Here is a 17015-nt window from a genome sequence, read left to right on the forward strand (position 1 = left end):
CTAGCGAAGTCAAAAACTCATCAGTGGCCTACTGATTTTATTTGATTTCTTTCCCTTCCTTTTCAAGTGTGTTTCATGCTAAAGTTTCTGTTTAACAGGATACAGTGATTACTTCGTATTTTACATATGTCTTCTTTATTAGGGGTACCCTCCGGTTGAGCCAGATGATATACCTCTAATAAATGGTCCGGGTGGAACTAGTTTATCAATGAGTGGGGAGTAGATGGGCATAACAGATTAGGGACAAAGGTCCGCATTACCCACCCTTCAATACTTGCAAAGACTAGACAGAATATTTCTATTCCACGTTATTTGCAAACAGAGAATACCTTGAAAGAACTATTCCTTGAACAATAAATGTCCAGCCAGTGGGGAGAAATCAATGAGTGGGGAGAAAAACAGGCATGACGGATTACAACAGGGGACAAAAGTCCGCATTACCTATCCTTCACTATCTGGAAAGGGAGACAGAATATTCCTATTCTTCTCTGTTTGTAGGCAGGGAATATCTCAAAGAGCAATACTCGATAAAAAATTAGTAGGATTATAACACTTTAATAACTTATAAATATATACATCGCAACAAAAACAGTAAACACCTTAAATTTTTTTTTATTAAAACAGAACCAACAATGACAACTAACATTAGTGATATCCTGGGCGGGTGATGGAACTGGGATTGTTAATGGAAAAACATCTACAGAGAAAGCTATTGGTGAATTATACTTCTCCGGAAATTTAAAACTCACAAATGTTTCATTTGTGTAATCGTTTCATAAACATGTACATTAAAAAACTAAATACGCTCCACTGTTTTAGAAAATCTTTACAACTTGCTAGATCACCCTTTAAAGTTACAACTACGAAAACCTACTTACTTAAGCTGTTGAATTCGGCTTCAAATGTAAAGCATAAGTTCAAGCTAGCATATCATATGTCTAAAAGGTTTAACATAATTGATATGCAAATTTAAATACTACCCTTTCTTAATGGTGACACCTTATCTCTCCAATATCCCACAATTTCCATGAGCAAAGCAAAAGAAATTCTGAGGCCCTGAAGAAATAAGGCTTACTGTGGGGTTCAACTCAATCTGGTGTTTGGGAGATTCCATGTTTTAGGGTGATATTCTGTGACAGGGTGCAGGCACCAGAAGAATTTTAGCCTAGTTCATCACATTGGAGAATGAGGGTCTGGGAAAATATCTAATCTGGTGAAGAACCATTCCTTCTTTAAACCCTATGGTGATCAACTATAGTTTATTCTCTATTTCGTTCCCTTGCTATAACAAAATAAAAGTCTTGGGTTATTTATGGAAGGGAATACTTTTTGTTTCTTCCAATTTTTAAAAGAAATGAGGAGGGGGGGGCAGCGTTCAAAGCATATCAGCGTGCATAAATACGAAAATGTTTTTACCTACCACGTACTTGACATTTTACAGCTTTTCATATTTGCTATTAAAAAACCATTGAAATTCACTGAAATCACCATAGGTTATAGACTATATATAGTTAGGGATTAGCATTTACAAAACCTTAATTTACTCGCACAAAACCATAGAAATTCGCATATATAGTTAGTTGCAATAACTATATATCGCGCACCCGCAATCCACTGCTGATGATGTCACATATTACATCATTCATGACATGGTCAGTGACATCACTGATGACATCACTGATGACATCACTGATGACATCACTGATGACATCTCATTTGACATTACTGATCACATCACTGATAATATCATTCATGTGATAATACGATGAACCCCTTCAGACTCTAATATAACCTTAGATACAATCAGTGTAAACAGACACTCACAGATTGTCACTCATCCATGGAGTTACTCACACATCTAGTCAGTCATGAAAAGAATCAATCACTCCTCCATTTCCTCAACTATACAGTTATACACACCTTACTAATTCAAACATATTCTAACACATAATTACTCTCTTATACAATCTCTGATACAAGTTCACAATGATTCATAAAGCCACTCTCACATTCACTGGCTCTTATGCTCAGTTATTTATATATGTCAACTCTCACATGTACTGTGTTTTACATATGTACTTACTTTGACATGTAGCACTGAGATATCCATTCACTCACCAATACACTCATGCACACAGTCAACTGCCCATACAGCTGTTTCCACATGCACGTTTGAACCCATATATCTAGTGAATCAACTGCTCACACATCTATGCACAGAGTCATACACCTGCCAGCCACCCACACACATACTCAGTCTCCCATACAAATACTTTGGCAACCAATCAATAACCCATATAGTTACTCATATAGCCACTGATTAACACATGCAACAGTTTACAGAACAACAGACATAATGATGCACAAATTAAGACAGTTTAGTCACTAACTCATGCACTCAGTGAAACACATTTAATAACTCACTCATACAGTCAGTCATGCACCTACTAAATCCTTTGTCCAATAGCAGAGCATGTCGACAGCAGAGCATGGCCACCATGCGGAGATTACATGTTAGGTATGGGGCACATGGCTGGCAAGTCAGCTGATTGAGGATTTGGAGGAGCAGTTGACCCCACATTTACAACCTGGGCGTGCGTATCCAACTGCGCTGACCCCCAAGGTGAAGGTGATGGCAGCCCTACATTTTTTTGCCACCGGAGACTTCCAATACACTGTGACTAGTGCTGGTGGGATGTCACAGACCATGTTCAGTCGTATTCTCCATGATATTTTGGAGGCAATGTTGTTGTATCTGGACCAATACATCTGATTTCCAAACCAACAACAAATACCAGGCATAAAGGGTGACTTCTATGCACTGGGAGGGATGCCAAATGCCATTGGCTCAATTGATGAGACACATGTGGCTTTGGTACCACCACAGCCACATGAGCACAATTACCGCAACCGTAAACATTTTCACTCTATTAATGCCCTAGTGGTATTTCTTGCGGACATGACAATTTCACATCTCTGTGTCCGTTTCCCTGGCTCAGCACACAACGCCTACATCATGAGGAATATGAGGATACCACATTAGATGTCACAGCTGCATACATTTACAACCTGGGCATGCGTATCCAAATGCGCTGACCCCCAAGGTGAAGGTGATGGCAGTCCTACATTTTTTTGCCACCAGAACCTTCCAATACACTGTGGTTGGTGCTGGTGGGATGTCACAGACCATGTTCAGTCGTATTCTCCATGATATTTTGGAGGCAATGTTGTTGTATCTGGATCAATACATCTGATTTCCAAACCAACAACAAATGCCAGGCATAAAGGACTTCTATGCACTGGGAGGGATGCCAAATGTCATCGGCTCAATTTATGGGACACATGTGGCTTTGGTACCACCACAGGCACATGAGCACACTTACCGCAACCATAAACATTTTCACTTTATTAATGCCCTAGTAGTATTTCTTGTGGACATGAAAATTTCACATCTATGTGTCTGTTTCCCTGGTTCAGCCCACAAATCTACATCATGAGGAATATCAGGATACCACATTAGATGTCACAGCTGCAGAACCAGCGTGCCTGGCTTGTCGGTGTGTAATTGTACTTTACCTTGTGTGTTTTACGTATCTTGTGATTACACTCTCTTTCATGACCCATGCCATGTTTGCCTGTTTGTATGCAGGTGACCCTAGGTACCCAAACATGCTGTGGTTGCTGACACCTCGTAGGAACCCTGTCACTCCAGCGCAGATATGTTTTAATGATGCACATGGACAGACCAGGCGAGTGATCGTGCAGACATTTGTATTCCTGAAAAGCTGATATCGCTGCCTGGACAAGACAGGAGAGGTCCTCCAATATGCACCCAAGAGGTGTTGCATGCTACACAACATGGCAGTGAGGGAGGAGGTGCCTCTCATTGAAGATGATGATGGCCATCAACCCCAAGCAGGGGAGGATCCTTGCCTTGGACATGTTGCGAGTGACGATGAGGGTGAGAGGGATGTCCGGACTCAGATCATCAACAACTTCTTCTCCTAATTGTGAGTATACAGTGATGTGTTGTCATACATTTTTGCGTCACCTGATATGTGTCTGTGTTGTGCACTGTGAGAGCATGTGTGTGTCTGCATGCTACATGTCATGATTGTAGCACTGAAGTGTCCTTGAGGTAAAAGGGTCCTCTCAAACAGTGTTGCCATGAATCTTCAGATGTTTTCACAACTCTTTGAAATTGTGTATGTAATGTGTATTGTAGATGTATGCAGTGATTTAGTCATTTCAATACTGTTTTATGTCTGTCATTCACAGGGTCCATTGGCTGTTGTCTGGTGACATGTAACCTCTGAAAAGCACAATACAGTTACAGAGTGCAACCTTTCATGGTACCCGGATTCATCATCCCACACACCATGTCTACTATTCTTGGTTACTTTGTGATCACTGTGATGTGTGGGTACCTTGCATTTGATGTTTTGTTTACTTGTTGTGTATGTGTAATAAAGGTGTGCAACACTTTTTGGTGTGCTTCCTCTGTGTCCACACATCTGACATTCCTTGGCATGCTGTACCTGTGGGCTGATTGCCACTGCTTCAGCATTTGTGTGTACCTGCAGTTCACAATGTCTGAGGCATAGATTCTGATAGGCATGGTGAATTTGTGCTATGTTGACCTAGTAGTGTGTACCTATCATATGTGTCACAGCAACATGAATCACATTTCAGTGTTTCGATTGCTGTAGTGGTTTTCCAGCACAGTCTTACTTCAGCACATCATAACCTATATGTAACAAACCCAGTTTAATTTAACACAGAGGCTAGAATTGTGAGTTGAATTGTTTATTTACATACATGTGTGTGAATGATATAGGTGACATGAAGTGTTGTACAGTGCAATGGGAATCCAAAGTTCACAGGGGAGTTGGTAGTGTTGTTAGATGAAATTACCAGAGTGAAGTCCACAGTCATTAGATCCATTGTCCAAATAAAACCCTCCATCACATGTCGGAGAGTTTGGGACAGTCAACAAGGTGAAGGGTTTGCACACAATGGTGGACATCAGGACCAGGTGTTCACTTCCTGGGGGATGTGCATGGCCAGCTGCCTCTCACTTGTCCTTCTTTGGAACACCCCTCTTCTTCTTTTTGGGGGTCCCTCAGGTGCAGGCTGGGGCGGTGGGCTGGAGTCTCCATCAGAGTCCATCTCCCTCCCTGTGGCAGTTGCAGATGTTGTGGCAACTGATGTAGTGGGCACACAGGAAGGTGGGGCCATGTTGTTTGCAATCTGGCGTAGGCATCCAAGTCTTTTCCTGTTAACTGCCGTGACATCATCCAACTTGTCCATCATGTGTGTCTCCACACGAGACATGTGTGCGTCCAATCTGGCATGATGTTCAGTCCACTGTTCTTTGATGTCCCTTAGGTGCCCCATAGCCTAGCCAAAGTCTCCGGTGCATTCCTGGTAAGCATCTATCACACGTCCCAACTGGCGATCAGCTTGGGGTGCAGCACCATGGGCATGACGTGGCCTCATCCTGCCCTGACTCCCACCACCCCTACCCCCATGAGCAGGACCTTTTGTTGCAGGCACAGATGACAATGGGCCTCTTACTGTGATCGCACTGGTGGTATTGGCAGCCACCTCCAGGGTGCCCTGTGTTTCTGTGCCCCCGGTGTTGGATTGGTTTGATCTGTCTGTGTTAGTAGGGGTCATCTGGGTGTTGTCGGATGTAGCAAGAGTGGTGGCAGGGAGTGCAGATGTTACTGCTGTGGGTGCTGCACGCTGATCCACACCGGAGGGGCCCGCTCGTTCGTGGCCGTCATCAGAGGAGTGAGAGGCATCCACACCGGCCAGCTCTGTGTCAACCACAGTCTGGGACTGGGCCTCTTCATCGTCTGTTCCTGCAGTTTCCCCAGCTGCTTCTGTGGGTAGAAGAGACACACAATGTATGTTGTGGTTCAGCACACAACAACGTATTACACACATTAAAGCTGGTACTATGCTTCATGATGAGTGCATGTGCATAGCATTGTCCTCAATTATCACAGGAATGAAGATGCCAATGTAGGTTTGGAACATTGTCATTATAACCTGATGCGTTTTATGTGCATGTAGAGCTGTGTGCATGGACAGCTCATGTATAGTTTAATTGACTTACATGGCCATTGTGACACATATGCACTCCCATGACTGACACAGGTGTGTTGTTAGGTGTTGGTGGGAGAGGTGTGTGTGACAGGGTCTGCTGGGAGATGTAGTCTGAGGTAGCACTTCTCCTCCGCCCTAGACCAGATAGACCACCATGAACCATGCTTCTATGAGTGAGTCTAAGTTCATTTCCAAGTTGTCTGACAGTGGTATCCTGGTGTTTGTTGGAGCCCAAGTCCCAGCAGGGCCTTGTGCTCCCCATACCAGAACCCAGTTTCAGCAATCTTGGCAGTACTTTGCCACTCCCTGTGAGGTATGCATGATGCATGGGATATTCCTGGGCCATGTGGGATGGGGACTATGGGCTGTGACTTCAACTCCCATCATACTTTTGACTCCATCCACCTTCTCAGCAAACCTATGCTTCCTTCCTGTGACTCAGCTTTCCTGGTATTGAATGTGTGCAGACAAGATGGCTGCTGCATGTGACTGGTGTTTGGATCCTATTGCCTTGCTGTGAGTTTGCTCGCAGTTTAGTGACTTTTGTGAATGAGGATCTTTCCAGTTACATTACGGGTATGTTTGTAGGTACAATCTGCATTGGCATACAAATACCACCATGGATTGCTGCTCCTCCCCCCAGCGCCCAGTGTCAGGCATCTTGGAGGTTGATTTACCTTGAGTCTCAGGTTGTGCTTAGTCCCAGGTGCGGTGTTTGGTATTGATGGGAGGTATGTGTGTGACAGGGCCTGCTGGGAGATGTAGTCTGAAGTAGCACTCCTCCCCCCCCTGGCCCAGATAGGCCACCATGGACCGTCCTTCTATGACAGTTAGTCTAAGTTCAGGTTCAAGTTGTCTGAAAGTGGTGTCCTGGTGTTTGTTGGAGCCCAAGTCCCAGCAGGGCCTTGTGCTCCCCAAACCAGAACCCAGTTTCAGCAATCTTGGCAGTACTTTGCCACTCCCTGTGAGGTGTGCATAGTGCATAGGGGTATTCCTGTACCAAGTGGGATGAGGACTATGGGCTGCGACTTCAACTCCCATCATGCTTTTGACTCCATCCACCTTGCCAGCAAACCCATGTTTCCATCCTGTGACTCAGCTTTCCTGGTATTGAATGTGTGCAGACTAGATGGCTGCTGCATGTGACTGGTGTTTGGATCCCATTGCCTTGCTGTAAGTTCTCAGTTTAGTGACTTTTGTGAATGGGGATATTTCCAGTTACATTGCAGGTATGTTTGTAGTTGCAATCTGCATTGGCATACAAATACTACCATGGATTGCTGCTCCTCCCCCCCAGGGCCCAGTGTCAGGCATCTTGCAGGTCGATTTACCTTGAGTCCCAGGAAGTGCTTAGTCCCAGGAGTGGTGTATGGGCTGGTGGGAGGGGTGTATGTGAGACAAGGCCTGCTGGGAGATGTAGTCTAAGGTAGCACTCCTCCACCCTGGCCCAGATAGGCCACGATGAAATATGCTTCCATGACAGTGAGTCTAAGTTCATGTTCATGTTGTCTGACAGTGGTGTCCTGGTGTTTGTTGGAGCCCAAGTCCCCTCCCTGGCCTTGTGCTCCCCACATCAGAACCCAGTTTCAGCAATCTTGGCAGTACTTTGCCACTCCCTGTGAGGTGTGCATGGTGCATGGGGGTATTCCTGGGCCATAAGGGTGGAGGTTTGTTAGCTGTGACTACGACTCCCATCATGCTATCAGCTATACCTACCTTCCCAGCACACCAAACCTTCCTTCCTGTGACTCCGCTTCCCTGGGAGTGTGTGTAACCGTGGTAGCATGATGGCTAACGGTGTTTGTTGGTGTTTAAGTCCAAATCCCTGGTGTGTTTGTCAGTAGGTTTGTAGGTGTGTTGCTATAGGTACATGTTACTGGGACATTGCAGGTATTGTGTTTCTCTAGGTGGCATACACATGAGAGGATATTTATCTTTCGGTTGATGTGGCTTGATGACAGTGAACAATTTCTCTGTCCCCCTGACTAATGTCTGTGGGTGCAGATTGCTATTATTTCCCAATTTGGAATAGTTGTTTGTGTACTCACCAGGCTCTGGTATTCCAGTCAACCCATGGATGCCAACTGGTGGAATCATGGCCCGCACCTTCTCCTCCCAGGAAGTGAAATGCATCGGTTTGGCAGGAGGCTCGCCACCAGTGCACTGGCTCAGGGCATGTTCTTTGCCGATGAGTTTCTTGACCCTATTGGGTATGTCATACCACCTGTTCTTGATGTTGTCCATTGTGCGCTTGCTAGGTGCTAGTGCGTTCACCTTGTCAACAATCCTCGCCCACATCTTGGTTTTCTGGGATATTGGGTCTGTTGGACCAAGGAGCCAAATAACTGTGGCTCTACTCTGATGATTTCATCTACCATGACTTCCAACTCACTGTTTGTGAACTTCGGATTCTTCTTTGGGGGCATGGTGATGGGTGGTGATGGAGATGGATGTGTGGGTGTATGTGGAGGTGAGGGTTGGTGAGTATGTGTATGGCTGGATGTCTGTGAGTGTGATTATTGTGTGGTGCTAGTGGTGTGTAGTGTGTAGGTGGTGGGTTTATGTCTCAGTGTGGTGGTGGTGTCTGTTTGCAGGTCTGTGTGATTTGCAAAGGATCATGATCTGGATTTTTTGTGCTTTTTATAGGTGGAGTTGTGGGTGTGTCTTGGTCTGAAATTGCTTTTTTCTTTTCTAACTGCTTGTTTGGCCTTTTTCTGTGTGAATTCCATGATTTATTAGGGCCTGACGGAGACGTTCAATTGACCGGATCATACGCCTGTGGCATCACTTGTGGGGTGATCCGAGTCGGTCACACTGACATTGTGCTATGTTGCATGTTTCATGAACGCGTTGGTCGTGACGGGCTCTTATTATTGCCATTCTCTCTCTTCCGTACAAATCGGTTGTAAGGCGTGGACGTCGTCCGACTCGCTTTCGCTTGCGACGCATTGCATCGTACTTGGCAGGTTGTACAGGCCCTGTTCATGTCGGTCTGAACTATAGCCGTTCCATGTCGGTCTGAAGGTTTCGGGCCCGTTTCCGAGCTGGGAACTGTTTTCCATACGTTTTGGTCAGTCCGGAGTGATCCCGTACGATTTGGTTGGATTTCGAGCGGCAGGCATCGTACTTGCCAGGTCGTATGTCGCCTGTACGAGTCGTTCGGACTTCAGTCCCAGTCAGTCCGTGGCAGTCTGAAAGCTTTCCAACCCATATCGGAATCGGCTCCTTAATTGTGAGAGGGTGAATAAGGGATGTATGACATCACTCCATAAGCAGGAAAAGAAAAAGTAAGTATATAGTACATCTGCTATATGACTGACAGACCAAAATGTAGCAAGTAGATTAGGGCACAATAAATATATATGTTTGGATATTGGGGATAAATGTGCTGTGCAATATTAATACTTATGTTTTACATCACAGAGTCTTACATCACAAAGTCCTTTTTAAGTATCTCTTAGTCATTTAAGAAGTTCTAAGTTCTCCTTAAAGCATATCTTCTAAACAATATCTACCCCTTCAGTGCAACTCTCCACATTAAAGCATAAGCTTTAAAACAGGCCTTTTGCTTAAAGAATCTGTCTTTTAAAACACGATGTATCCTTTATAGCATTGCCGACTGCATTGCACATCACCTGTTTATAGCATATCTCATCTGTAAAGCAACCCTTTCTGGTGAACCATCTCTCTGGCAAAATATCAGTCATCTAAAGCCACTTTCTGCTGTAAATCACCTCACTCTTGTAAAACACCACTGTCATGTAAATCACCTCTTACCTGTAAAGCACACCTGTTCTCTGAAGTACCCCTCTTGTCTAATGCATCTCACTTCCCCTTAAGCACCCCTCTTCAGGTTTGGATTAGGACAGAAAATAGGTTTGGGAACCAAAAAAAAACTGGACCCTATTAGCAAACAAGATTACTAAACAATTGACCCATGTTTGAAAATGTGGGCAATTTTGAACTTGTAAAGTCACACTGAATATATATTTTGTAAGGTATAGAAGACTGCATGCATTTGAACTTGCTGCAGGTAATGTTAGTGGTAATTTAAGAGAAATCAACAGTAGAAACCGTTCTAGCAGACCATAAATAACCCACAATGAACCCAAAAGAAGCATGGCCCACACAGTGACCTGCCAAACCAACCCGTCTGGCACTTCGGAATCAATTCTAGTATGACTTTTTTTGTATCTAGGGCATCAGTCTACTGTAATGCATTCACACACCTACTGTAAAGCACACACCATGTGAAGCATCTTTTCAGTAAACAATCTTTTAATTAAAGCATCCCTCTACAGTAAAACACATCCGATTGGTAAATCACCCTGTTTTAAAAAGAAATCCTCTCCTATTCTCACTCTTCTCCTTTAATGAGGTCATAAAGGATAAAAACACTGAGGTGCCAAGCCACTCATGGTTAACAGGTATCAGTTTTTGGAGACCTGTGTTTGTCCCTTCCTGGCATGCCCCTTTACTTAACTGGGTCCAAGTTCGAAGCAGTGGTAATTCCCTCGCTTTACATTATCTGGGGCCACACTTGGAAGGGACTAGGCAGGCTGGAGAATGGATTCGTCTACGCTATCAGTAACTCATGTGTGTGCTTGTGTCAGACTGGGCTGTAAAGAGGCAGTGTGTAAAAACTGTGTTCAGGATTAATGTTCCATCATTAAGCTGAGTTACGTGATCCTCTGAAAGAGAGCAGCCTACGCCCAAGGTTGTAACAATTTCATAAGAAATGCACTTGCCTCACATGAAGAACTAGCAGCAGCAGATTTCAAAATGGAGCTGTCAACAATGTCCTCATGCTTTCTAAATGCATGGTTTTGCAAGATATGTGGACCAAAAATGGGTGCTTTTTTATTTTGATTTCAGCTACCATCTTAAAAACAGGTAAAATGTAAACGCTTATGCATTCCACTTCCCTACCTAGTATTTTCCTGCTAGAGTTTCTTTTGCTTTTTCTTGTCTCAGATCAGTTCCTCTAATGAGCACAAGAAAGCCTGTTTATATAAAATGCAAATCAGTGCCAGCTTACCCATCCCTTCTACAGATGAAGAAACAATGTGCACACTGCTATGAGGCTTGAGCAGCAAAGTTGTATTAGCAGCAGTCCTTTCATTTCCCAAGTGCGAATTGTAAACAGGGCTGTAAGCCCCGTTTTTTTCCATCTCTGATGTGCTGCCCCTGCTTCCTCTGTGACCAAGGGTCGCACGGGCAGTGGCTATGGGTAGGAAGGGGAAAACCAGGGGTTCGCAGATGCAACCGCTAAATGACGTCCATGTTGCCGCAATTGGCACACATGGATCTGGAGTGTACGGGAGACCATGGTGATGATAAGAGTATCAATACACATTGAGCAAGACTTTTATAAAAACATGGCAGCCAATGCTGCACTACATTCCAGGCGACCACTGAGAGCTATCATATCCACAGAGACATGGGCATTTTAATTGAAAAGGGATGACGTACACTCAATGAGAAAGCCAGGGGCTTGGAAACAGATACTAAGGCACCACTTCCCAATGAGCCTCCTCACTTGAGACGGAGGGTCCTTAGTCATGGTGGATCTTCGCAATAAGAAAGTGCAGCGCTGAGATCCTGCCACAAGTGCAGAGATCCCGCCATGAGTGCGAAGCCTCTGCCACGAGTGCGAAGGCACTTTGTGAATTAGAGTTTGAACTTGTACTGGTGGCGGGGATATTAAATATTACGTTAATGTTTAGTTTTGACAATAAATGATTGCTGTAATGAAAATGCAATGTGCACTTAACTATGTAAATAACATGAGACGCTGGTGTTCCAGCTCCCACATGTATTTTTGATGTATTAATGAAAACCAAATGAAGTATGTTTTAAAAAAAAAATGTTTTATCTGAAAATGTTTTTTGTTATTGAAAATATGGCTTAGTCTACCAGGAAATCAGTTACAGAATCTGGAGGTTGGCTTCTCTTGTTCAGTGGGTGCCTATCCCTCCTATGCCCTTCTACTTAAGTATATTTGTATACAATGCTTAAATACTGAAGTTTACTAAGATGCCATTTTTGTGGGTTGAAATTTAGACCAGCTACAATATTTATAAAGGGTATAGAGTCTCTGGCAATTGCGGTTGAAACTTTAAAATAAAAAGTTATCAGAAATTAATGGAAGGGCCTTCGTTAAGAAGCCTGCCATGTGTAAGATGATCTACTCTTAAGTCAGGATAGTAAAGCTGAACAATAGCCTGTTAAAGATCAAAGCTCTTAAGTAAAAGCCACCTTTTACTTAAGAGGCCAAGATTCCCTGTGCGCAATTCCCATGAATCTTTCAGAAAGGCAATCCAGGTCATAAAAGCATTTCTATCCCCTAAAACTATTCGATAGGCATGAACATTTGGAGATATGATCTACTGTAAGGAAAAATACTTTACAACAATGAAACCTAACCAACCCTTTCACCACCAAACCCACTGTCCTTGATTAAAGGCAATATTGATGTTAAGCAGTTACTGATTTACAAACCCACTGATTAAACATTGTAAGAAATTACTTATTTTCTTTTTGCTTTTGTAGTTGTACTTCATGATTCCAAAGATCATGGACTGGCTTCCAGGGGCTCACAAAAGAGCAATCAGATGCCTTGAGGGGCTAATAGAGTTCGTTGAAAAGAGAGTAAACATCAATCTTGAGACACTGGATCCCAGTTCACCCCGAGACTTCATTGATAGTTTTCTCATAAAAATGGACCAGGTACAGTATTGCCAAAGAAATAAATTAGATAGAAAAACGTGTCAAAGAGGAAGGGTTTCACATGGAATAAGGGAGTTATTAAATGTGTTCATTAATTATACTGAAATTATGAGAAGATGTACATTGGACAACAACTTTCTAATGCAGAGTTATATCGGAGGTACTGAATTTAATAAACTAAAGGTCTATGGGATAATGTAGAACAAGATCAAGAGATGGGTAGATATATGATGGTCAACAGATAGCGCAAAGGGTGGGAGGATCAGAGGAAATGAAGGAGATTAAAGAAGAGGTGGGATTTTGGTCCTTTCCTGATTTCCTAAAATACTGGAGAAAATGCAGTATAAGGTGAGAGAAAAGTAGATTTACATTAAACATTAACACTTTTCTTCATGTCTTGATTTTTTAAATTTTATTTTATCACAAGTTGAAAGCTCATCCTGCCCACGTGAGTTTTTCAGCTAGGTTGTTTAGTTTTTTGGAGAGCAATACTTGGTATCTGATGCTGATGCATAATTAGCTGAATTGTATTGTCATTATAATCATATCATCATAATTATGTTAATGTACGTGGATGAGGCCATAATTAGTGTCATTTAGTTATAGATAGGCCTGAACAAATCCAAAATGTGTGACTCATACCAGATCAGATGACATTGCTGTCACAATATGGACTGCTAACTGTTAGAGTAGCAGTTTACACACTTCTGGAAGTTAATATTTTTATTAATAACTAGTAGCCAATTTCAGCTACTTGCTTTTGGCATGACCTAGTTGAATTTTACAGGCTTTCACAAATTAACTTCATGTTGAGTTGCTGCCAATGCATGTGGGAAATAGCTGGGTATTCAGGACTTAAGTTTTCAAATTCCTGGTCATAGAGTGATGTTCCTGATCTTATTGCAGCAGGAGAGAGGAGAGAGTTCAACCTAAATATGAAAACATTTAACTTGTGGTACTTCAAGGAAAACTTTGATTTAGGAGAAATCCATTGGCATAGGCTCAGAATATGCATAATACTTTCTTACAGATCATGTAATTGAAATCAATGGCAGCACCAACAAAGTTCCTGATTTTTGCCTATGCCAAATGAAAAGCTAAAACTGGGGTATGGCTCTAGCGGATAATATGACACGGATAACCATACTGACATGGAAATCTATGGGACCACCCCCTGAAAGTTATCAAACTAATTTACAAAATGTCCTGTTGCTGGTTAGATTTAGGTGTATAGCTCCACAAATGTTAATATTTTGAAAGAACTTTATTCATTTTTTTCCACAATCTTGTTAAGGAGAAGACCAATCCGGCTTCCGAATTTCACATGAAGAATTTACTCGCAGCTGTGGTTGGCCTGTTCTTTGCTGGTACAGAAACCATCACAACTACTCTTAGACACGGCGCGCTGTTACTCTTAAAATACCCAGATATTGAAGGTATGGCTACCTGTGTCAAATCATTCAATATAAATGTATTTGCAAGACGTTCTACAAATACAGACGCTTGTTGAGACAAGTATGTGAAAATATTTTTCAGATGAAACAAATTGGTATTGTTTGAAGTACTAGATATACGACAGGTGGTTGAACAATGATTCTTTGGTATAGGGTTGTTTTTAAGGATCACATGCTGTCTGCAATACCAAAGGCAACCTGAGAGACTCTGCAACACCTTTGTTATTTTAGTTTCTTAGTTCTGTCACTTCACAAGGACCTACGTCTTTTCTTCATTACATTTGCCACAATTCATTGCCCATTAATATCACTTTTTATTCCTTTTGGAAAACAGGTATGAAAGGGTCGTTTTCATGTTCTTCAAAAGATGATGATAATGCTCGAGAACCAAAACCAAGTTCAGAAAAAAATCTTATCCAGTATTGATCTTTCTTTAACATCACTAAATGTTTAGACAATATTAATTAAAGCCCCAGAGTGAGCAGGAAGGCATAAAAGAAGAAACCTTAAAAATGAATGGTGGTTTGAGAATGACCAGGCATTCATGAATGGAAACCCCTGAGTAGGAATATGACAGGGGCTTTATAGAAGTTGTGACCCCTCCGTATGTTTCTGTCTAACATATTAAAAAAAGGTAAATATTGACAAAAACCTCTTCTGTGGCAGTTTCAGTCCATTTGGAAGGACATCTGGTTGATTTTGGGAAGGGTATTTAATGCAAATATTCAAATTACATAATGCTAACAAGTTAGCTTCTCCATAGCAGATAGAGGAAGCACCAAAGGATTGTCTTATCATTCTAAACACATTCATCCTCTAACTCTCAAAGCAATAAAAATGGTCATGGTAGAACCCATCATTTGAGAAACTGTTTGTCAAGAGAAGTATGGTGATGATAGGATACTGGCGGAGGTCCAGATGATACACATCTAATCTAAACTACAGTGTGATGAATATTTACAGCTACAGCAAAGCTGCCAATCATCAATGAAAAACACAAGACCTATCAGCCAATGGTCTTTGGAAGAATTAACGGTGTCTTTAAATGACACTTTGGGAGTAAAATGGGCCCAGATACACTCTTATTTTAGTTAATAGGACCTTTACTTGGGATGGCATGTCAAATCTCAAACATGTGTTCCAGTCATCGATAAAACCTTTAGTGAAAGACAGGAAATAGAAATCTTTTTTTACATTATGTTTTAGTAATATTTTATGGCACTCTGATCACTTTGTTGTAAATGTAATAATCTTTCACACAATGTAGTGAAATATCAACATTAGCTGTGCTGCATTTTGCAAAAGGGAAAACACACCTCAGAGTCATCTGCTGCTTTCATACCCTCTGCTGATTCACATATTAGTTGCATTGTGTCATGTAAAGCCTTATACCATGGCACATAGGCAAATGTGCGCTCTGTCCAGTGTTGAGATTGCGCTGGAAGCATACCCTTCAGGTACAGAAAACTGTGCAGACAGATTGTTTTTTATTTTAAATAATCACATTTCTCCTTGCTTGTATCTACTTCTTAGAGAGGCGGCTTCATACAAGTTAGGCCCGCTCTTACTTTTCACCAGATGCTAGGCAGCACCTGAGTTATTTTTTTCTGTTGCTAGCTTTCTGGTAGCTGCTGTACGGATTAATAGCAAAAGATTAATTGCAAAGAATAACCCTGTCTGACTGATTTTTATTTGATTCTTACATGATTTTAACTTGTATTTTTTTGTATAATGTTTGTTACTATCGTTTGATTGTATATTCTGATATGAATGTGTTTTATATTGTCTTTTATGATTTCAAGTAATCGAATAAAGTGTTTTTGACTGACTGACTGACTGACTACTTTAGGAAGGCATTATGTTTTTGACACAAATCCTGGTTTGGCCTTCTTAGTAGATCAGAATTTACATCAAGACCTAATGGTGTGTGCACTGATCCACCACCCAGAAACTCCCCATTAATGCAAAGCAGTTTTGGCGTTGGGAGGAAAAATTCACTTTAGGAGCAAAAATTCCCAGGCCCAGATTTACAAAGGATTTGCATACTTTTTAATGTAGACCCAATGGAAAATTCTGTTTGGAATTTACAAATCAATGCAAATGTCGATTTAAGTTGGTTGCTAACTAAAAGTAACGCAATGCGCTATCTTGTGTTACTGTGCGTCGGGGAGGAGTTCATTGGGTGGTGCAGGGCAATTCCCATGCATAAATTCATGGATTTTGACACCAATCCATATAGACATGGATTTGCATCAAAATCCTACACCTAACGGAGGCTGGAGTACACAGTAGAGATATCTATACTTGAAACCAATTTTCCAAATAACTAAAACCAGAGAAATTGAATGAAAAAACTCAAATGTTGAAGATAAGTTGTAGTTAGGAAAACAATATTTATATTTTCTATGGAAACACAACTTACAGTACCCAAACCCTGGACCATGATCAGTGTTCTCATAAATTAAGACATTTTAGATGGCATGAATATTGTTATGAATGCCATGATTTAACATGCTATTAGTGGTATATTATGAAAAGGGAAAAGCAGTGCATTCTGAAGGCATGCATTTTGATTGATTTAGTCTGTCTAGTGAGTTTCCAACACTCTGTACTAAGGTGAGTGAGTTATAGAATGCTTTGGTTGTGGTAGAAATGATAAGTTTAATTTATAGCTATATGTTATATCCTTATGTTCCTATGTTTCCTGTTCTTGGCGCA

The 17015-nt window shown here is 41.8% G+C and overlaps 1 protein-coding gene across 1 annotated transcript in view; it reads left to right on the top strand.

The window, feature by feature from the left end:
- Positions 1-17015, top strand: part of LOC147692370 (cytochrome P450 2A13-like) — a 162133-nt gene that overhangs the window by 36504 nt on the left and 108614 nt on the right. Inside the window, exons 2-3 of the mRNA XM_086938593.1 lie at positions 12667-12843; positions 14138-14279. Coding sequence (XP_086794719.1) covers positions 12667-12843; positions 14138-14279 — 319 coding nt within the window. The remainder of the gene's footprint in view (positions 1-12666; positions 12844-14137; positions 14280-17015) is intronic.

Source organism: Lissotriton vulgaris, chromosome 9, assembly GCF_964263255.1.
Source record: "Lissotriton vulgaris chromosome 9, aLisVul1.2, whole genome shotgun sequence".
Classification (NCBI taxonomy): domain Eukaryota; kingdom Metazoa; phylum Chordata; class Amphibia; order Caudata; family Salamandridae; genus Lissotriton; species Lissotriton vulgaris.